The 27,832-nt window shown below is 34.2% G+C and overlaps 1 protein-coding gene and 1 long non-coding RNA gene across 2 annotated transcripts; both read left to right on the top strand.

Moving 5' to 3' along the window:
* Window positions 1-1,597: 1,597 nt before the first annotated feature.
* Window positions 1,598-3,501, top strand: LOC125053143 (zinc finger protein Noc). The gene is made up of 2 exons (XM_047654370.1): window positions 1,598-1,832; window positions 1,948-3,501. The coding sequence occupies exons 1-2, from the start codon at window positions 1,749-1,751 to the stop codon at window positions 3,202-3,204; spliced, it is 1,341 nt and encodes a 446-aa protein (XP_047510326.1). The 5' UTR covers window positions 1,598-1,748; the 3' UTR covers window positions 3,205-3,501.
* A 22,086-nt stretch (window positions 3,502-25,587) lies between these two features.
* On the top strand, window positions 25,588-26,016 carry LOC125053183. Its single transcript, XR_007117540.1, has 2 exons — window positions 25,588-25,638; window positions 25,852-26,016. It is a non-coding gene; the product is annotated as an uncharacterized LOC125053183 (long non-coding RNA).
* Window positions 26,017-27,832: the final 1,816 nt, after the last annotated feature.

The following is a 27,832-nucleotide window of genomic DNA, read 5'->3' as shown; positions in this document are numbered from 1 at the left end:
AATAAAAAGTGAATCTACCAAATTAGATTTCATTCTAGTGCTATTATTTTAAATATTTGTTAAAGCCTGTTACTAAGTGAATGGACTTCTCACAAATATATTGTATACAAATCACTGTTCTTGTATTTATACAAATATAATTGTAGTATTATTTTTAATACTGTATAAGTCTACGTCTGTGTAACAATACAAAGTAACATTAACATTTAATTGTATTAAAATATTTGTATAAATTAGATTGTTTGAAAGGCATAGAAAATACAAATAAACATTACAAACGAGATTGGGTACTTATATTACATAGGGTCGCCCTGAAAAGATTAAATAGGGGAAGAAACACTTTAAACCCAGAACCCCAATGCTTGTGTAAAAACTAACGTATCGACACATCCAATTTAGTTTTTCAAAACCACACGTCAAAAGAGACCGCTTTCGGCGTTTTAGAAGTTTTTTGTTCCTTTAATACTGTTTACACGTGAATAAATTATTTAATTGGGTTCGGATATCCGTGAAACGACTGATTCATGCGTACTCAAGCCTCATTGTGGTCAAACTAGTAATTTCTTTTTAAAATTACTATTGTGTTTGAATGTATTCAATTAAAAGTTACACATTTTACTCATAAAGCTCTATAGAACCTCGAAATATAGTAATGTATTGACACTAGTGAATGTCGCCTTTAATTAAATAGAATTTTTAAAGTCAGTTTTTTTGTTTAAGAAGCGCCAAATAGGTGTCTAAGCTAATTAAAAATATTGCTTACATTTCGTCTATTCAAATTTATTTATATAGAATTATTGCAATAATGTATTTAATGTATGTAAGTTGATTAAATTTAAATGTTATGTGCTGAAATGTTTGGCGTTTTCTCTTCTATTCGGATGCTAAGAAATAAATTGGATAACTTATAAAATAAAACAGTCATAGTTTCTTTAACAATGTTAGAATCTCTATATTCCTAATTTATAGAAAAAGGGGCCTGCGAGCTCTGTTTAGATATGGGTTCCAAATTGACATATTTAATTTGATCGCTACGGAGGGCTTTCGACCGAGTCGTGTTTGACAGGTTTTAATGTCGGATTAACGTTAGCATTATGGAGTTTACGCCGTCAATAGAGTGAAATACGCGGACATAAAGCTTTGACACGAAACGTGTACGTGGAAGCGTCGAACAGATCAATTTACCCTTTGAACCGAGCTCGGAACAAAGGCGACTGTTAAAGCGTAAGTAGTCGAGAATGTGTCAGCGAAGCGCCGGAGAGCAGCGGTGTCGAAAGCGTAATAAAAGTGGCGCGGAACAAAAAAGCCCCGGAGTGCAGCGGGCAGGTAGACGCGGCGGCTCAAAGCGACGCCGACCTGGGTGGCTGGCCGCTCGCCGCTCGCCAACGCCATCGCACGTCTCAATCCGCACCGGGCCTCCAGCCATGCCGCCTTTCCTTTTTCCCCTACCGCAATGCAGCTATGTGTCGTTTCCGCTTTATTTTTTACGACCGTGTTCTGCAGCGGAGAGCTATAGCGTTGCTCTTCTAACAAAGACTTGAGATATCGCTATCTCATTCGAGCGGGGTGCGGGGGGTACCGAGTACCTCGTCGGATTTTAGTGGGGTCTCGCGTCTCACAGTCAGCTCGAGCGCCACGACGGACGCACGCATTCGCTTGGAATATCCCGCGCGGCACAGAGTACTTTGTTTTGAGAGCTAACAGTGACTACGTAAAGTTTATTAGTGATCGTGAAAGTTTTTCTCCAAATGGTGGTACTTGAAGACGGAGGAATGATGAGCAATCCTAACCAATACCTTCAGCCTGACTACTTATCACCACTTCCATCATCTGTAAGTATTTTATTTAAACATAAATATTTAAAAACTTTCAAAATTTAAATGTAATATTAAAATCAAAATTTAATACCAATAATATTTTATTAATTTCTATTTTCTTTTGTTATAGTTGGATTCGAAGAAGAGCCCCCTTGCGCTTTTAGCGCAAACTTGCAGTCAAATAGGAGCCGATACGATGTCTTCGAAGCCGCTTCTTGCTTCTGTCGACAAGAAAAAATCTGTGAACAGTGTTAATAGTGAATCCCTCAGTCGTTCTTCACCAAATTCCTCAAAAATGGACAAGCCTCGCGCGACCCCGGAAAATAAACATTTAGCGTTCAAACCTTATGAAAATACGGTTGTTACCAAAAAACCAGAAGATACCAGACCCTCTTCTAAGGCTAGTTTGGACAGCCAGGATGACAAAAAATCTGGAAAAAGCACGCCCGGTCGTAAATCAACCACTCCGACTAGAGAAACTGGAAAACACAGTCCGGCAAGTGAACAGAAGTCATCGCCTTCCGGCTCGAGCTCTGGAACGAGTCCTATCATCAGATCTGGATTAGAAGTTTTGGGACACGGTAAAGATCACCTGGGTGCTTTCAAAAATCTACATGGTCTGGCCGGGTTTAACCCTCTCACCGGACTTTGTTGTCCTCCAGGAATGGAACAACACGCTAATCCAGCCTTTCGACCCCCATACGCAGGGGCTCCATTTAGTGCTCACCACGCCGCAATGCTGGCGGCTGCAGCAGCGTTCCCTGGATCTTCACCCAACCCTTATCTCGGCTACGCTCGCGTTAAAACGCCAGCCGGCGGTGAAACATTAGTTCCAGTCTGCAAGGATCCCTATTGCACTGGATGTCAATTCTCAGTGAACAACCACCACTTATTAATGAGCAACGGATCCTGTCCAGCTGGATGCACTCAGTGTGAACACCAAAAATACAACTTGGCGATGGCCATGGCTCTATCGCAACAAGGCCCTGGTGGTATCCCGTACCCGCAAGTTACCCGCCCTTATGTATGTAACTGGATTGTCGGCGAATCTTACTGTGGCAAGAGATTCGGAAACTCTGAAGAACTTCTGCAACATCTGAGAAGTCACACGGCTGACGGGTCGACTCCGGCGTCATCGGCTTCATCGCAGTCATCATTGTTGAACCCTTTAAACCCGCTGTTTACAACCGCCGGCTTGCGAAGCGCCTACCCGACGGCTCCTTTAAGTCCGCTCTCGGCGAGCCGATACCACCCTTACTCTAAGGCTGGTCTCCCCGCAAGTCTAGGATCATCGCCGTATGGAGCATTTAATCCAGCCCTAGGTCCATTTTACTCTCCCTATGCAATGTACGGCCAAAGACTCGGAGCGGCTGCAGTGCACCAGTAAATCAGTGTAGAGTGATGTTCTATGTCGACGATTCGGATGGACATGTTAACTGTTGTATTGTCCAATTTTCTTCTGTGATATCAATAGACTCTAATTTAATAAGGCGGTCTGCGCCATGACAAAGTTAGTGAATAGTGCAATTTAATTGTAAGAAGTATTTAAGCAAACTTGTCAAGTTTGTGGCGACGCGGGTGATGAGACTTTTTTAAAGACTTTGTACAGCCAAATGCCTGTAAATAGGAATTACTATGTTTAATATTAAATGACTATTTCAAATATATCTACGTGAATTAAAAACTTGTTTATTTTAACAACACTTTAAGTTTAAAAACTATGGTTTAGTCATTAGTGAAACCAAAGTTTTTATATTTAAATAATTCCCAAATAAGTACAAAAGTCAGTCTGTAAACTTTCAAATTATGCTTTTCTGCTATGTATAGTTTTACTGTCGTTTTTACGTCTTACAAGATTAGTTCTCTCGCAATAAATCTCATAGAAAGCGCATTAAACGCAGACATAAAACTGAATTATACGCCATCAAGTTGGAACGACTTTCCAACTATGGCGCAGCAGCAATAAACCCAACAGAATGATTGATTAATGTACCTCTAACACACACATTAGTCCCGTCAATCAACAGACATGGCGTGATAAAACAAGACTGCAATCACGCAACACTAACTCCCACCTAATGCTATAAAAAACGAAAACAATTTAACTTCATTGAAAATACATAAAAAGAAATAATAAAAACCTCTCAACATTAATAACAGGACCGTGAGCTGTCAGTCTGTTAATGCTCAGCTTTTTTAATAAATGTTATTTTGATTAGGCCCATGTCATGTTGGAAATTCAACTGTCAAAAACATAATTGGTCGCGTGAAAAGACTAGAGAAAGATTAGCTGAGGACAGAGACTCAAGTTTATGTAACAATGAATACTAACTAGTAATATTTAGTAAGAATAAAATTTCAAGAATATAACCACCGTAGTATGGATATTAGGCAATAAATTTATCAACTTATCACAAATGCCACGCGTAATTAATTTTATGTTCACTGTCTATTAATTAAAATAAACACATTAACAAGAGTAGCTCATTATGTATAGTTCGGTATACATTCTTAAAATTAATATTTCATTTTGAAAGTATTTAATCCGTTTCTTTAATTATAGCAATTAATTAACGTGTTGATGTATTTGAGCCATTAAACTTTTACATTATATTTGTCAGACAAGCCTATAACTTTGACATACTTTTGCGATGTTTCGCGTTTTAGATGTACCTAACGCCATCTAGTTACTATACGGTGAACTACGTTAACTGAGGCACAAGTCTTAACGTACACGTAACTTTTAGTAGGCGGGCTGTTTGAAAGCTGTTTATTCACTATAAATATAATTTCTTTAAGTTTTCCTAATTAGGAACAATATGAATTAAATATTACTTAAAATTTAAATAATATGAAATATCCAGTGGCGCTATTACCTTAGAAAATGCAAACATGGCAAAAATATTTCTTATTGCAAATCGTGGGTTAAACCTACCGTGCTATTACAGTGTTTCCTTATGAAAAAATGGTAGTACACGTTTTATAATAACCGTGGAGGCTTTGGTTAAACCCATTGAAAATACCAATTCAATAAACAATTAAGTCTATAGACGCGACATAAACAACAATTAATTTGCGTAATTGCCCTTATCCAACATCAAGTAGGCGACCAGATGCAACAGAAGTCAATAAAAGTGAAACTTAGTTTTTATTTTAAACACTAATTATAACGTTACAACAGCGAGCTATTGTATATGTAACATTTGATAGATGAGCCGGGAGATGGATGAGATACGGTAATCCCAGCAACGAAATAACCAATTACGATTAACATAAACATAAGGTGGGCTGATTAACATACTATGAATTATGCATTGGTATTATAAACTGAATTAGAGGGTTATACCGACCAATTGTCATAGTAATCGGTTTTTGTTATGCGAACTGAATGGGGCGCTGTCAGATAGGTTTTTGATTAGTGACAAAAATGTTTGTAGTAGTTGAGATAAGATGACATTTAAAAATTATAGTTAAACATTTTTTTTATCTCTATCGAGGAAGTCATTTCAAGAGAAATTTTCGTTAATTTTTAATAAAGATTTTTTGAAGTTATACTTCTTTTGGCGCGTTATGGAAAAATTATGAGAGTAAATTTTTACAATGCGCGCGCACACCGTTGCAAAAAACCGACACCCTGAAATTAGCTGTAGTCAACATTTTAGCGTTTTCTATTGTTAGTGTCGTTTTTTCTACAAAATAGAAGACAATTTTTGAAAAGATTTTTATTTTGTTACGCCAAAAAAGTATAATTTCTAACGCGTGTACATAAGTACACACACGTTTTTTTAAAGAAGGAACATTAATTAATGTTTTAATGTTTGAGGTTTTTTTGTGATAGTAACTATCAGTTAACATTCCCCACGAAAATGCTATATTATTATACCTACATGCTAGAAATCAGTATACCTAATTATTGTTCAATTATATTTGGATAATTACTTAATATTAAATCTCTAATTAACGTCGGTTCTTTATCAAAAAACAGCAAAAAAGAAACTTGCCAGTAGATATTTCTTCCCCTATATAATTACTGATAATAACTAGTTTCAAAAGAGTAATTATAATATTATGACAATGTGACAGCATTGACAGGTAATTATGTATTGGTGAGACTGACGCGGAGTGCAAGAGAGAGGCAAAAGGCTGTTTATTTATTTCCAACGATTTTGTCTTGACCTTTAAAATACCAGTTAATGATAAAATTGTGCAATTATTACAATAAATTTATGTGATATTTAATCAATAATGTTGCAAGGAAATGAACAAAAAATCAAAAAACCTCCCAACAAGCTTTAAGTCAGTAAAGGGCTTTCTTGTACACACTTAAGTGCCTATATGGTATTAAAGTGTTGGTGTTTTAGAACTAATTCTATTTTTGTATTTGAAACATCCAAAACCTTGATCTTTGCAGAGCGGTATTAATCGCTATAAACTTTTACCTTGCGTTTGTTATGTAAACAGATTACAGAGATATTGTGTGTCCATGACACATGTCTATCCACTTGACAAACGCTATTATAACTTTAATTACTAATGATAAGGATTGTCTAGTTACATACGAAAAATGTTATCTTAAAACCTTAATATATATTATGTTATGAAAGTAAATATTGTGGAAACTATTCCATTAAAAGTTTTATAATACAGCTAAATTGTCTAGTCATTCTTAAACAACATTTTAAACACTGTCATTGTTAATGTGTGACTACGCTAAAATATAACATTTAAGGCAAAGGTAAACTCTCACCTATATTATTTTTCTTTTCGTAGTATTCATTACTGAAGGACGTGCCGGTCTTGAAAATAATGAAAATATACGACACCAGCCTATCCTCAGCTTGCCTCAGTGCATTAAGGCCGATTTACATTATCTTAGTGTTTAGGAGAGTGCTTTAGTACAACTGGAAAGGCAAGTTCTTTAGCGTAGCGTTTACTAAAGCAAGTAGCGTTTACATGTTTCAACTAAAGTACTATCCTAAAGTACTCTCCTAAACACTAAGATAATGTAAATCGGCCATTAGAGATGTTGAGACCCATAATTGTTTTTATTTGGTCAGACCAATGAGTAGACGATCAACCTCGTCTTCTCCTGCTATCACTGCTCTCTACCATTACAAACTTGTCAAGACTATTCGGTTCTCTCCTTGAAATATGCCAAAGTAGCTGAGCACCCGTTTGTAAATGATAGTCAACAGTCTTGTGGCGATACATATTTAGTTGGTCATAAATGGACATATTGATTCTTTTTTTTAAAAGTGTCCATTAATAGTTTTCTAATAGAGATAATTTAGGATTGTAGTCTGTGGGTCTGTAACTGCATTTTAAACACATTTATTTTAATTAAAAGTTTATTGTAATTAAAATAAACAAGACACATTTTGTTTTGTTCCTAAATGTTGTTCCTAAAAATTATATCAGTACTATAATACGTTTAGATACATAGACAACCAATACATTAACAATATCTTGTATATATATATATTAAATATAATTATATTAACAGAAAGAAACTATGTAATTACAATTTATAAATTCACATTGTCGAAACAATCGTCGCGACAGCGCTATCGTGGCAATTATTTTAATTGTACATTGTAACTTAAATTACTTTGTATTTGAATATAATTAACAATGTCCTCGACTTTTATTACAATATCAAATATACAAAAGTCACGAACTGTTTCACAGCATACTTTACGAGTTAAGTTTTGAAATAATATGACAGCAGAGTAATGAATTGCATAATAGGGTAATAAATAAAGCTATCTTGGCAAATCTATCTGCCAAATATTATTAGAATTTGTGGTGCCCGTTATGATGAGAAATACTATACAAATACATCATATTTTATAACTCTTTTTGAATAATAAAAAAGCGCCTCAGTTAATATTATTACAGACAGATAATTTCATCACTATTATTGTATAATAAATTAGTAGGTTTTTATTCTTAAAGATTTTGTAAATAACACCAGTATTTTATACAATATCAAGCTAAGTTTAACAAATCGAGATCTTCTAACACACAATTGCCACCTCGCGAAGATTAATGCGGCAATAGAGGCACAATTTGAGCCACCCAACCACAGGATACCATATTTTATGTTGACAGACATTACTGCGCTTACGACCGTTTATTCTTTGTGTTCCGTATTTTATTCGCTTTATGACGGCCTCTGACAATATTCTCGTGCGATACAATAACGATGTACAAGCGAATTGCAATCTTATTTTTATGGACATAAGAGTGAAGTGTAAGAACGACGGGGTAAATAAAAATTGTGTTAATATAATAGCCGTGGATGCCAGTTGTATGTTTGTTAGCATTTTATTTGGGAGCGATCTCGTGTCATAAAATAATGGAGTAATGCTGTGTCGTAAATCATTTTTTTCTTTCATAGGACGACATTTAATACATGGTTGTCTTATTAAAATGTTTTTCGTATTCGGAATTCAATGACATTGAATGAATAAATTTTACAGTGAAATTAGGCATGGAAAGTTTAATTACGATGAGTTCCTAAAAAGTATATTATACCCAGTTGCTTAATAGAGTTAATCTGTTTTTCTATGGCTTATATGTGTGTGTATATTACAAGATATGGTTATGCTTTAGAGTATTTACTATGCAATTATTTAATACCATTACTGTCATTATACTGACTTACTTGTGTGACTATACTGAAGGTGAAATTTCACCTAAATAAGACATTCAAATCTAAATACAATTCCAAAATTTTGTCCGTAAAAATAGTTTTATTAAATCCCACATAGTTTCCACATCCAGTATAAAGAAACTGTGAGAAGAAAATGCTGACGTACAGCAAGTGTTCAGTACGTACCGGCCGCGCCGGTTCATAAATCTTCATTGCGTTCCGATGACACGCCGCGACACGTCTCGCTACCGCGCTACCAAGCATGCTTCATTCCATAACATCATTACTCACTATATTTTCTACATTATAAAACCAACCCTGTTACATTTAACTTAAAGTCTGTTTTTAGAAAATCAAGACTTTGGAGCTTTGCATCGTTCTCTTCAGCGTGAATAATTTTAACAACTGTGTCATTCGCATTTCAGATGGAACCTTAGAACCAAGGAGTAAGGTCCTATTTTATTCTAGCATCAACATTTAGAACTTTGTTCTTTTCGTTAGATTTATAAGGGTGTAATCTCAAAAGGTCATTTTGCACGTTACATTGCTCAGCAATTCTAGAAAGTCGGTTGTAATACGCAAGGTTTATTTCTGTTTGTGGCGTTGGAACAGAGATGGAAACAACATTATCCCCTTGACAAGTAACGTCAGGTTGTCGATCAATATAATATATGTGCCGCACTGTCAGCTGTCTCAACGCATGAATGATTCACTCCGTGATAAATTTTAGCTTATGATTACCTTTCAGACGTACGTCAGTGTGTCTGTTTATGTAATTACAGCCTCTGCACCAAGACGAAACCCTGGACGGAAGCTAGCATTATTTTGACGTACACACGTCGAGTTCCAGTAATGATTTATGACAGCGGCGTGATAAATCGACTTTATGTAACTGCTTCAAAGAGTAATCGTTAAATACGGTCATTTATTTTCACAGACTCATTAATTATGGCTCTTAGACATTGATCACGGGTGAGAAATAGATTATGAAGTTTTGCGGTAACTGAAATAGAGGTAATTAAATCGACTAGAGCCTAGACCTGTGATTATGAAATATCATGTTTTACAAGCTGGCCACGCCCTTAATGAATAAAATATTGGAGTATAATTTATTGAGATTGCAATCTAAATTTAAATTTAATTAAACTAAAAAGAAATATTCAATCAATGAAATTATAAATCTTAAGATATAATTAAACAAAAATACACTTATCTATATCAATATTCATGATGTGTTCACTGAACACGATATTAATGAGGCGATCAATCGCCGTAATAAGGACCACCGCTCGTTCATCACTGACAACTTTACACAACCATCTTTTACAACTGGAAATACAACCATATTAATAAATAATGCTCTCGTTTCTTTTGAATAAACTTCAATAACGTAATCCTTATTCAAACGGCAATGGCACAAATTGTTATTTCAAAGACCCGTATTTAGTGAATGATAGTTTATATTAGAAACTTGTATATTATTTTGTATTGTAGTTAAAAGCTAACAACACGATTGATGCACAAGCTGTCTGTCCGCTGTAGTAACTAGTTAAAGCTGCTAAAGTATTGCAGTGGTTGCATGCGTCAATCGAACATGAATCAACGTCACTCGCTATCAAAGTTGCGGACAGAAATTCTGCTTTGCATTAACGTTTCTTAACGATCGTGAGATACGTCGAATTGATATTTTATTAATACCAAATTTAAAATAAAAAAGGTGAACTTAATTACGAAATAAAGTTTATGTTGTTTTAAGTCAATAAAATAGCGATCGTTTACAATCCACTATTAATAAAAAGGAAAATCCTTCACTTGTCATGCAGTCATTATGTCAGATTCAAAGATTACGATAAACAAGCTACAGTTCTGCAACCGGTTTATTTTTTGTTCGTTAAAGCATTAATTATTGGCCTAATTGACAGGATTTTTTAGTGACATGAATATTGTAACGTAATTTATATATTTTTTTAATACTTCATGTATTACTAAAAGAAACGATATTCATGTAACTGCAAATTTATAAATATAAAGTCTAATTCTATTGTTTTATCTAAAGTAATTTTTTTTATACATAATAGGGGATGCAAACGGGACGCCCAAAAAGTAATTTATCTGTTTCTATTCATTACTACTTATGCTATGTATAGTTGGTCAGGAGACGAATAAGTATTAAAGCTAAAAGAGTACAAAAAATTTGATATATTTTTTATAACTAAGGAGTTTATACTATATTATTTATTCTTCTCTCATGAAGCTTGTCAGATCCTGTGCCAGGTGCAACAACTCTTCCGCAGTCGCAATACCCGTCCACTCTCTAACGTTGCGAAGCCATAATTTCTTCCTTCTACCAACAAGCCGATGACCCTGGATTTTACCCATTATAATTCATTGAAGGAGGTGGCAGCGGTCATGGCGCAACATGTGGCCCAGGTACGCAGCTTTTCGTTGTTTAATATTCTGCATAAGTTTTATCGTCATTCCCATCCGATTAAGAACCTTCTCGTCTTTTTCTGGATCCAGGTTATACGAAGCTTGCGACGATAGCACAACATCTCAAATGCTAAAATAGTATATTACACATAATTTGATTACCCAACATGTATCTTCGTATAAAATGAGAATAGCCAAAGATTTATGATATAATATTTCTTAAGAACAGCAGGTGCCCATCAACCTGTGCCATTTATCTAAAGAAGATTAATAAGAAAACGTGAAGGTTAAGACATCGTACAAATCAACGCCGCACAATAAATGCACCGATCACAGAACAAATGACGCTGATATAAAATAGTATCCCAATTATTTAGGACAATTCATTAGAGACCCCTCGGCGATAGCTGTGATTCGTCACACCCTCGACAATAATTCCGTATGGAGTGCTGGGAAGAAATGGGCACACTAAATCAACTGATGACCGACAATCCTGAACAGTCGCCGTCGATACATCAAGTGTAATGCCTCGGATACCACGGCCAGATAATCGAATGTGAGCATCGACTCGTTACACTAGAAATAAAATTACTTTGCGATTTGGATTTTATTCAACCGACGTATGTCGTGGCGTTATTCACTTCAATGTCAACCTTATTGCGCTCCATCTCTACATAGGTTAATTAACCACGATAATTATTGTTTTCATCAAACTTTTGGACTATAAATTGACGACATAGTGTCATTAGGTCTGCATTCGCGTGTGAGCTGCTGTTCATTTTCGCTGAGTGGCGGTACCCGATAGATCTGTAAAGTTTGCCGCGGACAGGAATATATCGAGTGGTTGCCTCTGTACGGCTTTATTTATATATAACATCTGTTTGAAGTCGAATATATCGGCGACGGGGAGCACATTACCGGAGATTTATTCCGCGTCTTAATTGTGAATCGATGGGTTAATGAAGATAAAACCCACGGCTGTGTTGTAAATTAGCTCGCGTGTCGACTCGTGGCTCCGATAAAGGCCTTCTTTATTGCTCTGTTTGTTTTCTCGGGCCTCACTTCAAAGGCGACTCAGATAAACTTTACTTTTATGCGAATATATTTATTGGTGCGTTTTAAAATTGCTTAAGTGCCTTTAAAAATGACTCATGCGATTACTGCTTAAATATGTGCTCGTTTTTTATCATATTATGCATTATGCATTATGCATTGTAAAACTATTGTTTCTATATGTGTATAAGTAGACTTGATATCGATTACACCTATAAAAATAACAGGTTATAATCTAAAACCAGTTATATCAAAAGGTTTAACTGTTACCGATTTTCGTTTGGTGTACTTGTATTGTTTTTTGTGCGAAAGTTTGATACCCTGTGGCGCGTTCGTTCGCAGTGCAATATACGACCGAATCCCTCGTGGTCACACACTCAAGTCTAATGGCCGTGATTCGACAAGTACAAATGGCTGCTCTGACAAATGGGCTACGGACGACCCCGTGTCACACGAGATACAAGTTCAAAAACCATTGAAGCCAATATGGGGCTTATTGTATCCGCTTTTCAATATTCCATTTCACACTAACTGTTTTGAGTCGACAACAAAAAACCTATTCATTCAAATGTAAATGTGTATGTTAATGATTGTAATTGATGATGCGTGGAGCGTTGTCTGTAAATGGAAACAAGCGTTTCCACAATGTTTATGCGATCACGCTCAATCACGACAATTCAAAACTGATAGATACAAATAGCCCGACGACACGCCATTATTAACATCGAATTGTTTCATAAGTAAATGTCCGGATTGTATGTTTATGTATGGTTTAAATAGTGGAAATCCAATTTTGGCGTTATCAATAAACTGATGTTATAACCATTAAAATTATTTTATTATTTCAATATCTCAATAATACGTTCACACTGTAGTACGATGTCTAATGCTTAAATAATCTATATTTGATACAGAATTGTAAAAAGTCCATTTTCGGGAAATCGGATACGTTTTCCAAGTGGCGATTTTCTTTTTATGTAGTGTCAGGTCCGGTCTCAGAGGGACCCTTAGCTTACACGTTCTTCGTGATTTATGCGATCCCATACACAATCGCTTTCACCCGTGTTTGATACACGTCCGTAGAGTTATTGCTTTCTTGAAATACGATAATTTTTTCAAGGAACAATAGAACTATCGGAAGGCCATTAAGCGGTCGGGTATAAATCTAACGTGGACGCGGGCGATTCGTCTTCTAATGAAGAAAAGTGCGCCCCCAGGATGTTTTATCGTCGATCTGTGTAATTAAAACGTTACCCAGAGGAAATGTGCGGTAATAACAATAAATCTAGAGCGCTCGTAACTCGACCGTTGCCGTGTCGAGATGCTGCGTTAATAATTGCCATTGGAGGTTAGTACGGATATGCTCTTGAATATTTGATGACGGCTAATGAATCAAACGTCCCCCCGGACATGACGAGGGTTGCTAAAATGGTGAAAGGCTACACTGATTTATGGCGCTACAAACGCTACGGGACAAATTAATTGATACGCGTGATAGAAATTGTAATTAAATTCATAATGACACTCAAAAAATAGGCAGTTTTTTTTATTCAAACTATTTTATTGTCATGTTTATTTCTATTAACCCACGACCCCCGTTAGTGGAAAACTGTCTGTCGTATGGTAATAAATGGCTTCACCGATGAAGGTGATACGGAGTCCTTCCTTTCGATGTTTGACAGGTTTTATTGAGGGTGTTCTTTTGGTGATTTCACTAAAACCAAACATATTGACTGAACTAACAGTAAAACCAGTTTAATTAGTTTTAATTAATATATGTTCATTCAGCAAAATTAATTTAATTAAAAAATAATTGAACCATTGAAATGTCGTACGCATCAGTTAGCTAAAGACTAGATTTATATACCTATTATAAACTTTTAAAGCGTGTGTCATTTTTAACAGACTTTGTGGTCAACTAACGCGGCGTACTAGGAGGTTATGAATTAGATTTGATTTAAAACAATAATTCATTCGTTATCATTCATCATTAAGTATTTTCTACAATATGTGTTTAGAAAATTCTCAATGACGCAAAAATTGTTGCCATTTGGGGATTTCTAACACACGAAAGTTGCGTGCAAATTTCTCTAGTCAGTTTTTAATTGAATTCATAAGTCAGTTTGCGTTTATTCGCCCCCAAAGAGAAGAATTATTAGATCTGTCATTCCTTCTAAATAAACTTACCCCATCTAAGGAAAAAATACATTTCCTCGCAGAGTATAATATTTTAAACCAGCCCCTTGCTTTACACGAAATGGTTGTCGGCACCCGCTACTATATTCTACTTCAAAGAGGCCTAAGTGACAAGCAATCTCTTTTCTCTACGCATTGTAAATTCAGTTAATTTCAATCAGTTTTCAATGTCGATTAGCCAAATATTTTTTTACTTATTAATATATAAATATATTAAATGTATTTATGGGAATGGAGACTGGTCATTCTTATGTAAAAACCATATATAGATACTTATCCATCCAGTGGGAAAGAATATGACAACATAATCTTATCTATATATATAAAAAGAAAATGGTGTTCGTTTGAGGCTCTTTCACGCTTAAACCACTGATCGTATCGACATGAAACTACCACCATTCGATGCGAAATTTTTCCTAGATGGTTTATGGCTATTTATTTTTTTAATTCCAACGTTCCTTTTTTTTATTTCTGTTTTACTTTTATGAAAATTTTTCCCGCTAATAAAAACAAAAGAGGCTTCCTAGAACCGCAAAACGTCAACATCTGTTAAAAACTCGATTTTCGAAATATTTCAATTTTCTTAGCGGGAAGTTAAAAAGAAGAATAATAAAAATATGAAAAAAAATAAAATAATGAAACATAAAATTTATTTTAATTCGTCCAGCAAAGCGGGCGCGAAACGGCTAGTTTTTATTATATATATTAAATTTTTTATAAAGATTTAAAATACGATTAAAGGAATGCAATGTAGAGAACATTGTATTCTCCCGAATCCTGAATTCTGGGTACCAAAAGTATATTCTGCTATAACGATTTTTCTTTTTATCGATTTCACTTTTGTATTTCCATAAACTAGTGCACAATAATAGATTAAAATATATTTTGCGTAAATGGTTAGTATCTATAGAAATGAGCCGCCAGGAACGAACGGGGCTGGAGAATTTTCCTTTTTTTTATAGAATGTGGGCCAAACGGGCAGGAGGATCACCTGATGTTAAGTGACTTACATGTCCACGTGTACTCCTAACACTCTTTCGCTTATCACTTGGATCGTCAAGTTGTAATAAATTTGTGAGGAGTTCCACTTGGCGAGGTAGACAAAATAATTTATGTCCTAGTTTACGGACCACTTCCTACAAATGGCACACCGACTGACTGACGGCTCTGTTATAACTCCCTCTTGCGACTCGAGATTGATATTACTTATTGCATACTTCATTTATGTTTAATGAACGTTCCGATCTCTCTTTCCCTTTTGAAGTTGCAATAAAACAAGTCAGTATTCTGATTCTAATTTCAAGGAAGATTTTGTTATTATAATACCTATTTTCTGAAATGTTGTTAAAATGTCTTAATATTATATACTATCATGGAAAAAAACATGTACACGCGTTAGAAGTTATACTTCTTTGGCGTAACAAGGTAAAATCTTTTTAAAACTTTTATCTTTCGCCTTATTTTACGTTTGTAGAAAAATCTACACTAACAATAGAGGTATTTAATACCTTGAAATTTTATTATAATGCATTATCTAGTTAAATAAAGTTCATTCAATTATCACAAAATATTTTTACAGGACTGTTGACTATGCTAACTTCAGGGTGTCGGTTTTTAGTGACGGTGTGCGCGCGCATCGTAAAAGATTACTCTCATCATTTTCCCCTATCGCGCTAAAAAAAGTATAACTTCAAAAATGATTTATTTCATTTCAGGGACTCTTCTAGATCCGTTTTTAATAATTAGTCCCATTTTCTTTGAAATAATCGCACCAACGTTGCCTACAGACTTGACGTTTCGTTTACCATTTAAATTTGCAAAGAGTGAAGAGAAAACGTAAGTTATCTTTCCCATCTTCACATTTCTACCTTTCACTTATAACTAAGTAAATCGAACTAAACAATTCCCAATTAAGTGTAATCTAAACCTCTGAAGCACGAGTTAATGACAAATAAAAAGGTGCAGAGCGATTAGAGTCTGTGGTACTAAGGCGACAGCTCATTAGCGCAGATGATATCTCGTTGGGAACAAATGCTGGCTAATGGCTTGAACCGAATACGTGTTCTTTGTGGTTTGTCCTGCTTTTTTAGTGTATCCGTCACCTGTTATCGACTTTATGTTACCTTCTGGATTTTCTTTAATATAAAAATATTGTAAATTATAAAAGTTGTTGCAGCACCTTGTTCTGATTAAAGTAATAATTCGATAAAGTTGAATAACAATAAAATTAAAGACGAAAAAAACAAAAAGAGTTCGTAATTATAAATCAAAACTCGATTTGGGAAGATAAATTCGTCGAAATCGCTGACTGCGCAAAAGTTCCCTTTTTACGGCGATATATCTGGCTCGGGGCTGTGCGTCGGATGAAATATGTTGCAATTTCTTTGAATAATACATAGACCGTATATCATTTGCCTACGTTTTGTAGATATGGTGCTAGGACATTTTTTATGGGGAATGGGGATCGGGCTTTCTTTTTCAAATTGAAACGTATTAAATATTTGTCTGTGGATACAATTTCGACGGGACATGCGTGGTTACAAAGGCAATCAAATATGTCATTTGTCTCGAACAGCGAACTATGTATAGAGGTCAAGACAATTTAATCCAATTTTATAAAGTAAACCTCATATCTCATATTAATGATATTAACAAATCATTAGCCAATACTAATAAATAATAACTAATAGTAAATAAATTATATGTTTAAAATGTAAAAATTAAACCTACCTACTAAAAATGTTATAAAATATCATTATTATTAATGTTTTATTATTTTTCCTCTACTGGGGAGATACTTGGGAATTAATTGTACATGGAATATGATTATAATTTACAATTTACACATTTCACCACTATAACAAATATGTAATAAACGCTAACAAATATGTTCTCTACATTGCATTTTAAAAAACCCCAAACAATAATTATTGATCTACAAATATGTAAAAAAATCCCGCAGAATCAATATTAATCACGCGCGTATTCGTTCAAATTATAAATTAACACAGTTCTGCCACAAAAACGCGTCACCTGGCTCTTTTTGTGCACAAAGACTGCCAATAGCGAGCCAATTTATCACGCCGCTCTCGGCCTTTTAAGACAGATAATATATTGGAACATTAGAGTATAATAGACGATCCGTGGAGTCGTTTATCATGTTTTTGCGTGACACGAACCTTTACAATGATCCTAGTCTTTATCTCTTTGGAATAAAGGTGATTCTTCTACCATTTAATCCCCGCTAATGTTGGTAACTTTCACGCAAAGTATAGGCTAAGCGCGTGTGTCTATAAATTTTCTGAAATCGGTTTCAAGTTATTGTTTGCGTCGATCTCCATTCAAAAGGTAGAGATTTGTTGAGTCATTACTCTGATATTATGTTACGTGATCACGGAATATCGGTGATAAATCATGGCATTCTGCTTTCTAGCTATATTATGCGGGATGAGTAATGATGTAGGTGAATCAAATTATATACAAAAATATTAAGTACTCAGGTATTTAAATATTTAGTAGTTATTTTGTTGACTACAGGAAGAAATGGAGATATAGAAGAATTTCTCCGTCTCTTTCATTGATTGTTGGCTTAAATAGTTGTGGATTTTTGTAAGGCTTTATCTAATATAATATAAATATATGCTTAGCGTTAACACCAAAGTTGTCTTATTAAATACATATAATATTGTGCAAATGAATTACTGGCGTGGTTAAAAACTTAATATCTCTATATATATAAAATTCTTGTGTCACAGTGTTCGTTCCCATACTCCTCCGAAACGGCTCGACCCATTCTTATGAATTTTTTTATGCATATCCAATAAGTCTGAGAATCGGCTATTATCTATCTTTCAAACCCCTAAGTGATAATATCCCAAAAAAATAATTCTTATTTTTGGATAACATTATTTTAAATTATGTGTCATTAAAAAATACAACCCCTATTTTTCACCTCTCTACGATCAACCCCTATTTTTTATTTTTGTGATTTGTTTTATTGAACTAAAAAAATGTTTCCTAGAAACAATATACATGGCAAAACAACGTTAGCTAGTACTTATATAAAATACATTATAACAAACCTTGCACTTAGTATCTAGAATACCTTTTGGCTTTTGAATCAAACTCGTACAATGCCGTTTTCTTGTGTGTACTTTGTCGTCAAAGCGTACAATTGTCGCCTTCAATCGGAACAGACAAACAGACAAGCAACGCTTCCTCTGCTTTCAAAGAGAATTGTGTAAACATCACTCTGTATACAAACCAAAGAATACAAAAGGTATTAAGCCTGAACTACAAATCGAACTATTTTGTAACCTATTACTGTGCGATAAAGTCTTATTTCCTTTGAAAATTAGTTGTAACTTTATACGCAAAACATAATTTCCTATTTCCCAGGAATATAAACTTTGTTCTTTAGCACATAAGGTAGCAATCGCATCGTGTGTAATTAAATAGGGTTGTTCAAACGATTTCGTAGCACAAGTAATGGATTGGCTGATTGTTGGTTGAAGCGCGGGTGGTCACTTGATCGTTTCATGTTCGTGGCGACACAATGGGCTTTTAAAAATATGAGCAGTCATTTTTGGTGATGCGTTAAGGAAATGGACCTCCCGTTGCTATCTCTTGCTGTTTAAGATGAATATACAATTGTACCTTTAGATTTCGCTATTGGTAATCAATTTGATGGCTTCTATTCAGAGCTTGACAGGCTCTGACCACCATCGTAGTTCATACCACCACGTCGTAGCTCTAAAGTTAACTTTAATTTTTATATAATCCTAATCTTGTTGCATATTTACAAGAATCCAAAATTGTTCACCAACCCGAGCTGTGAAATAAAAAAAAATAATTAATATATTAACATAAAAACGACAATAAACGCAAAGCAATTCTTCTTTATGCCGTACCTAAACATAATTCAAAATTTGTGACACAAATTGATAATTCATTGTTGTCTACGCAAATCGTACGCCAAATTTATCACCTATTCTATCGGGATACCCATATCAAATTCGCTTCAAACTCTTTGTTAGCGTGAAATCTCTGTTTGTCATTAGACTCTTCACGGCTTTCCCCTTTAAATCACAATCGTTGTTAATTTACCACGGCTGTCCGTTGTATTCACACAGCATAAAAAGTTCAACTAAATTGGTCTAGTTCGACTGTTTCTATTAAGGGGATGAGATTAGTCTGCGGGGTGATGAATCGCTCGCATTGTTGTGGCTCACAGCTGTCGACTGTCAAAGATAGCTAACACAGAAACCGGTTTTTTTGACACTCCCATTGTGATCGCTCAGTGTGACACACGAAATGAGCTGATAGCGCGGCCTGAAGAGGGTTCGAGTGAATTGAGCCTATAAATAAATAAGCAGTGTCGTGTTTTTTCTGCGGTGATGTATATTTCTATTGTCGACGAGGCGAGGGCAACGCGGTAGTCCGAGATTTATGAGTTTAAATAAGTATTGTTGGGGATAAATTGATGTTATCCGATGATGGAATGTGTCAATATTTTTGATATGCTTGTGCAATTGAGCAGCTGAAATACATTTTGTGTCGAGTGTTTTAATATTTTTAGAAGGCTAAACGAAATTATAAAAACACTGCTTACATAAATACCTAATAATAATAATATTTTTATTTTAACATTTTCGGTACAGAAACAGAAATCAGATTGATTAAATACATACAGTTATTACACACTGAACAACATTTGTAAACCTGAAGTCCAATTAGATCTGTACACAGCATTTTAGTGGAATCTTCAGTGCATACATACATACATACATATATATACATATATATTAAACACACAATAGACAAAAAAAAATTAGTTATTCAGGTTGCAATTCTTCACCGCGAATAATCTTTTTAAATTCATAAATACTATTATGGAAAATATCAACATGAGAACACATAGAATTATAATACTTGCACATTCTAGCGAGCGGACCATTCTGGAATACATTGTTGTTACTTGTAGGTATTACTTAAATAGACGCACTGATCACGTCGGTACCTTGATGTCAAGTTTATCCAAAAGATAAACTAAGCTGTCAAGTGAGCCATTAATATAGCCTTGATATTTCGAAAATCTGTGATCTGTGGTATTTAATATATGTATTTCCACTTCAATAAATTTAGGATTTCGGGAAAGTGCCTCTTGGCAAAGGCCTCCTCTAACCATTTCCACTGTTCTCTATCCTTTGCGACTCTTCTCCAGTTGTAGCCTGCTGTTAATTTGAGTTCATCCTCCTCTTTTGCGTTGTCAGCCTCTTCTTCGCTTTCCGTTGATCCAGTTCCGTCATATTTCGCTCCATTTTTCATTTTCCTTACTTACAGCTTACATTACTGTTGTATAATAAACTATTATGTATGTTGTAAGTGAAACTTAACAGTCTTAGACTATAAAAAAAGAAATTCCCATGAAGCATGTACATTTTTATGCAGCGTATACTCAATTACAGCTATTCCGCATTTTATTAGGACATTACGGCTTTATGGGCGAGACGTGAGTTAGCTGGCAAATTGATATATACTGCGCTATATTCGTTAGGGTTGCTTAGGGTTCTTTATGGTTATGCCTCACTGTTTCATTTGGCCCTAATTGATGAATCAGATGTGGATTATATGAGGTGCATTGCAACTTTCTGCAGAATAGGACATGCTTTCTTATTACTTTAGTATCCATTTTTTAATTTTTTTTATTTATAGAATAGGGGGCAAACGGACAGGTTCGCCTGATCTGAAGTGATACCGCCGCCCATGGACACTCGCAATGCTAGAAGGCTTGTGTGCGTTGCCAGCCTTTTAAGAATTGGTAAGCTCTTTTCTTGAAGGAGCCTAAGTCGAATCGGTTCGGAAATACATACTTCAGTGGGTAGCTGGTTCCTCTGGTGCGCGGCAAAAACTGCCTTAAGAAACGACGGATGTCGAGGTGATACGCGTGGAATATCGTATTCTTCATTGACGTCCGATGATGAAACACAGCTGCAGGTATAACTCTCTCCGTTGTAGATACGGTAGAAGATGCAGAGTTAAAATTGGCCTATAGGCCGTTTGAGCCCTGACCGTAGATCAATGAATGTCCTTTTCTATATGCGCATATAATACTTGTTCAACAAAGAAAAAACGTCGTGAAGAATCCAGCAACTTTTAAATCAAATTGTTGTGTGGCACAAAACAAGAATTACCTACTTGCTCAATTACAATTAAGATAAAGTATTTTGTTGTATACAGTAACATATATCTACATTATACAAAGGAAAAAAATATTTTTATATTCTGACTATGAACACTTATAGTTAATAAGAAGGCCACAAACAGAATTCATCGTATAAGGATATTTATGAGGCATTTTATTGGTTCACTTACGGAGAAAATGGTCTTGAAAGTCGTTACACTACGTACTTACTTGTACAAGTGCCATATTTGCGAGTTTTACGAAATGTTATATCATATTTTATGGCCGAGGACAGAAGTATACTGTACTAAAATATTTCGTTCGTAGTTCCAAAACTCGTCTCTAAATTCAATATTATAAAGTAGCCGTTGTTGATGAAAATAAGTTTACAAGGCCAGTGATTTAACAGTCACTTGTACAAACTAATTGTCCAAAATGCCTTTGCCAGCAGTTAACCCGCTAGTGACAAAGCGACTTCTAAGCCTCAACAGAACTAATCTCAAAATAATGATAGGGACAATTACGGCACTGTCTCCTTAATATCTGTCTTCTATTTCTGTGCTGTTTCACCGCAGAGAAAGAAGAATCACGCAGTGCTGGAATGGGTGGCTGTGGCTTCCCAACGAACAGAAATACTCGGAGCAGTGAGATATCTCCGTAAAGCCTGTGAAGTGACTAGGAGACTTCTGAGATTCTGGATGTAGCTAGGCTAGCTTAGTTAGCCAGGACTTTACGCACAACGGACCAAATGAGAGTCTAAATGCGAAAATTGAGTCGACATTACACACCCACAAATACTGTTGCAGTAGATTTTGGTTTATAAAATGAGCCGCAATCAAAGTTCACGAAATCAAGAAGGGTCTTACTTAGATGAAACATAAAATACTTTTCATTATCACCATTCAAATTAGGCCAATTCCTTTAAATCGACTGAAGGGAATCGAGCCCTTTACACAAATATAATTCAAATGTTTGAGCACACATCATCAATCACTCACCGATGATGGATATTGTTGCTTTTCACATTACGTTAAAAAACTCGTAACGTAATGGTTTATCGGAAGGAAAATACACCTAATCTGTATAATAATACAGTCTTTATTCCTGCAGCAGTATTTCTACACAGTTTGATATTCTATAAAGCGACGTACGTGTATGCAGTAAGCTACTATTTTCAGCGAAGTTATCAAATGTTGAATGTTAGGTCAGTGCATAAAGGGCGCCATTTATTCGATTGACATTATCATTTGTATTTCACTTAGTTATAATTTATTGACAGGGGATTTGAATATATAGGATTGGTTTGTTGCTACTGGAAAATTACGGATGAGGAAATGACGGCTTGTGGTATTTTTAAAACTACTATACAAATTATTTTTAATGTAAGTTTTTTATATTTAATAAGTATTATTTGGCTGAACTTCTGTTCAACATATAGTTGAAATCGTCAGCACCGTTACGTAGAAATCAATAAATAGTCTCTTGTAGATAATTTTCAAATATTTTATACATTAAGAGTCCGGCTGGTGTATGCTAACACAACATAAGATTATAAAGCATGGCAGATTAATAAGTTATGTTTATTTATGTTGTGTATTTCTAAAATGCATCCCGTCATACATATTTATATGTCTAATATGCCTTTACTTGCAAATGTGAATTTTCGATAGCCACAATTATTAGTTGTTTTAAAATTTATTTCTATTAATATACATTTTTTTTTATATGGAAGGCTGTGCCAGCTTAGATAATAACACTAAATATAAGTAAAATATGTTTAGTTAAATGTAATCATAGAGAAGTAAGTAATAGTGATTCGAATTTAATAATATCATCTAGATTATCATAATCAAGATTTTGTTCAACGCAGACAAACTCGCAAGTAATTAACTTCCTCAAATATTTGGCTAAATTACTTGATTGTAAAAAAGATCAGCTTCAGATGATAAAAAGTTAAGCTGCGATCACTTATCTATAGAATAAGTGTACGCTTATATGTACCTTTATATTTCCATCATAGGCAATTTTCGGCCTAGAGAACATTATATTTATAATTATTAACAAACTTGCCCACACCGTAAACTATTGCACCATATTCGGTAAATATAACTTATTGAGTTATCAGTGTAGCTAATCGTCGATAGCTGAGACCGCGCCAATATTTGATTTTACTGCCACTCGAGGCTGCTCACTTGAACGTGTCCGTTATTAAAAATGAATAATCGATCAAAATTCATTTTTGATCATATTTCTATTTATTAGTTTATCGAATTGACTACATATTATAATTGATGACATAACGGGTTTGTTTAAAAAAAAAAACTTGAATAATATGATCATAAATCATACTATACGATAGTAGAAAATACATACATACAATATTAATGACTAATATTATGGACTATGAAAAACTGTATGTAGATCTATTAATATTGGCAAATCGAATAAACCACAGGTATTGAAGGTTTTGAACATAATTGACTTTGACGTTGTCAATATATTATGAGCTCTATGTCATATAATGACAACGGCAGCTGACAGTAGTTAATGCCATTGTTCTGACATACATTTAAAAGCCATTTTTTTTAATAAATGTATTTATATAAAAAAACCGGGCATTAAACATTTCTTAGTATTTAAAGTTGGTTCATTCTTTTTATGTATGGTTACTACAAAACAAACTTTATGTACAGTGATTTTAAATATTATAACTACGTTATTTTACTATATTAAAAATTCACTTTAAGCTAAGCAATTTATCTTAGTATTACCTTTTAATATTAAAGGGGGCGTATAATCTAGACAATAACTTAATTATGCTTAACAACTTTTTAATCTTAATTTCGAAGGGTGTCTGAAAGATTTTCAATTACTTATGTTCGTTAGAGGGTGCCACCTGGGAGCAATTTGTTATATTAACACGCGAATTAAAATGAGCCGTCTCGAGTCTCGACCCAACACAATTCACTTTCCGTTCTCCCCCCATTACACAGAGTAAAAACATTGGCAGTTTAGTATTAGAATAATATATCATACTTAATACACTTTTTGTATTTAGTATGAATTTGTGAAGGCTTAATGGGAAAGTTTAATTTACATAACTAATTTTAGCTGTCCAAATTATTTTTTAATATATAATAAAATGAAGATAATAATATATCATCATGGCATGTATGTAAGCTAGATTTTGCTGGTGGTGGAGGAAAGTTCAAAACTCTCAATTCGTTTGCACTTTATCACTTTGCACACGCTCTAAAACAGTTAGAAGGTTCTAATTTCGCAGCCAAATGTCCTACTCTAGGGTGCTAACACTCGCTGAATGACGGTGAATGATGAGCCGACACCGCAGTGATTAACGACTCCCCATTCATCATACCGTGACGTCACGACGCCGACGCTATCCGTCAGCGGGAACGAAACGGGAAATTACTTTGATTGACACTTTAATATTTGGTTATAGCGAGTTTCGCCTTAATTACCACTGATTAACGACTTCATTACTTGAACGGAAAAATCATTACGTATTTTTAGAGCTCTTGTAGAGATAGCGACAAAGAAAGAAATATAATCGTTGTTTTTGAATTTATTGTAAATGGTATTTTAATAATTTTTGCGCAGTACTAGCAATTGCAGACCGATTTAAAGTTAACGAGAATAAAACATGAGGATTGCCAATGTGACAACTGCTGACAGCCGGCGATGAACACGCGGTACCGACGGCTCCTAATTGACACATTGGATGAGCAGGGATAGCTCTTGGGTATCGATGTCGATGAATATTAAAAGAAAGGAATAAATATCGAAAGCTCATGCACATGCTACCTGGGGGCCTACCATGAACTTTCTTAAAACAATCCAGTTGAGATGCAGTTGAGTTTAGGTACCTAAAGTCAATAGCATTTTTTCGTACCATGACCGCCTATAAGCTGAATCGTACTAGCATCGCAAGACCGAATGAAAGAACGATAATTTTGTTTGTGGTTTCTATGTAAGTTTAGAAATTTAACTGTCAAACTTACTTCGACAGATGTTTCTATAAAAATAAATAAAATATAAAATTATTTTAAATAATTCATCAATTATAATAAGCTATTATGTCTTAATATATATTTATTTAATATAAAACTATTCTTTTGATATATTTTAAATTTAAAGTTTTCTGGTGCTGTGCAGTTGACACTTATTATTTTTAAACGTTTCCTTCAAATTTTGATAGGAGCTTTCAATATATTTGGTGTTTACAAAATTTCGGTTTCATAAATATAGTTTTACAAATTGTTTAACTTATAAAATAATATGATGGGGTAAGTATTGTTCAAAAATTGGTTTATTAAAAATAAATATCTATATCGAAGTGAATTGCTGATATTAAACTCTTTGCATAAGATATTACAATCAACCTATTACTCGAAAATCATCAAGTAAATAATGATAAAAATTGATTCCTTAATATTTTACAAATTCAATTTATACGTTAACTAATTCATATAATATAAATAATTCTATTGTCTTTACAGCTTAAACCTGACAAACTCGCTAAATTGAGAGAAGAAAATATATAAATGAATATATGTTTATATCCAATTGAACATTGCCTGATTCTAGACAAGACAAGACAAGATTTTTCTATCTTGATGGAGTCATCCTAACTAAATAAATACTGTTATTGTAATACTTTCAAATGGCTTATTATTTACACATTATAAATTTGAGAAACACCTCTGTTTTTTTACAGAAAAAGCAGAGGAGAATAATACAATTCATGAACATAATGAGGAAAAATTTAACTATAATAAAAATCTACTAGTGATATGGCATTATTATTTATTGTAAATATGATATATTGGGGAATTATGTTTTTGTTAGACATGCCTAAATAATTAATTAAAATATTATTGAACCATGTGCAATTATTTGTAGGTACACTGAAATCTTCAATGAGTCAAAGTAGTTAATCTATAATAAATTATAAAATCAATATCTTCGAAGTCGGTAGAAGGGCATTGCCGTCTTGTTTCTCATCTCCGTCGATATTTTAAAAATTTATTTATTATCACACTCTCTAAACTCAAAATACCCCAAAATATAAAAATTATATTTTTTTTCATATGTTAGCCATAGTAGATAAATCTTATTATTTTAACTTTATTAACAAGTTTTAATACAAATATTGAATTTTATAGGTTCTAAACTATTATTTGGACATTTCGATTCAAAAAAGTTGAACAAAAAGTAACTTTTTTAGAATCGCTTATCCTGTCATAGTTGGAAGGCGCAACTGTCAAATTTCGGTTCAGCCGAGCGGTCATGGTACGGATTTTCATACAAATTGAACGAACGAAATCTGATAATCGCTAAGGTCACGTGGGAACCTAAACTGTCTCGTTTTTTCGATGTCATGGTACGAATTAGCGATGCATCTCAGTTGTAGGTTGTCAATAGGCTCGCAATAAGAGTTCATGGTAGGCCCCCTGTTCATTCATAAACAGGTTAGAGATATACATTATAATATTTTAAAGAAATGTTTTGATTACCGACTTCTCTTTCCAGGCCGAGACCCAAAAGTTATAACAGTGTTTTTGTATAATACTGTCTCAAAAACATAAATAAAATAGTTGCTCAATTCTGATTCAGCGTCAAATAAAAATTCCTATCTGGCATCTACATAGATCATGTACCGTTTCATTACAATGTTCAAACAATGTTTATATAATAAATTATTTCTTGTGCCGTATAAATATTTGTTACATTATTAAATACACAAGAAATGTTAACGATTTTATAAAATATGATATTCGTACATCACTAGTTAACTTCACTAGCCGACTGCGGAAGTAGCAGCGGAAGCTATGCCTGACACTTCTCAGCTCTCACCCGTCAAACTTACATACATACATCAATTCGTGTCCACGCATTATTAATAACGAAGAATTTGTAACTATCGTCAAGGGTTTTAAAACGATAATTGTACTATAAGCTGTTTTGTAAAATAGGAAATACTGTTGCGTCAATAATATATGTATCAATTAGAAATGTCAGCGTAGTCTAATGAAACGAGCATTTTGTGTCTGCGCCAAATCGCTAGCGAATAACTCAGCCGCTGACAAATGAATGATTCGTCGACACGTGTCTCCTAGCCACCTATTACATCAAAATAATTGTGACACCATTAGACTTATACTCCTGGTTGAAATTGTAAAAAGATTGATTAATGACCTGTCTATAGTAGTGTTGCTTAGTACAATTAACGCCCCTATTTAAGTGAGCTCGCCACAATGCAATGTTGCGAAATATAAAAGATTTTAATAGGAAGGTAAAAGGTTATTATTTCCATAGCAAGCATACCTTTCGCTTATCAAGCCAGAAATACCACCATAACAAACGCAATGGAAATATGAGAAGAACTTAAATTACAACAATTAGCACAACACTTACTCAGAAATGTTGAAGAAACGCGCTGTATAAGGATACAATTACTAAGGTTTTATACCAGCGATA

Source organism: Pieris napi, chromosome 10, assembly GCF_905475465.1.
Source record: "Pieris napi chromosome 10, ilPieNapi1.2, whole genome shotgun sequence".
In the NCBI taxonomy this organism is placed as follows: domain Eukaryota; kingdom Metazoa; phylum Arthropoda; class Insecta; order Lepidoptera; family Pieridae; genus Pieris; species Pieris napi.
This window is presented reverse-complemented; position numbering and strand designations above follow the sequence as displayed.

Coding starts and splice junctions, on each gene's coding strand:
- LOC125053143 (XM_047654370.1), top strand. CDS start 1,749: ATGGTGGTACTTGAAGACGGAGGAATGATGAGCAATCCTAACCAATAC. Junction 1,833..1,947: donor TATCACCACTTCCATCATCT/GTAAGTATTTTA, acceptor CTTTTGTTATAG/TTGGATTCGAAGAAGAGCCC.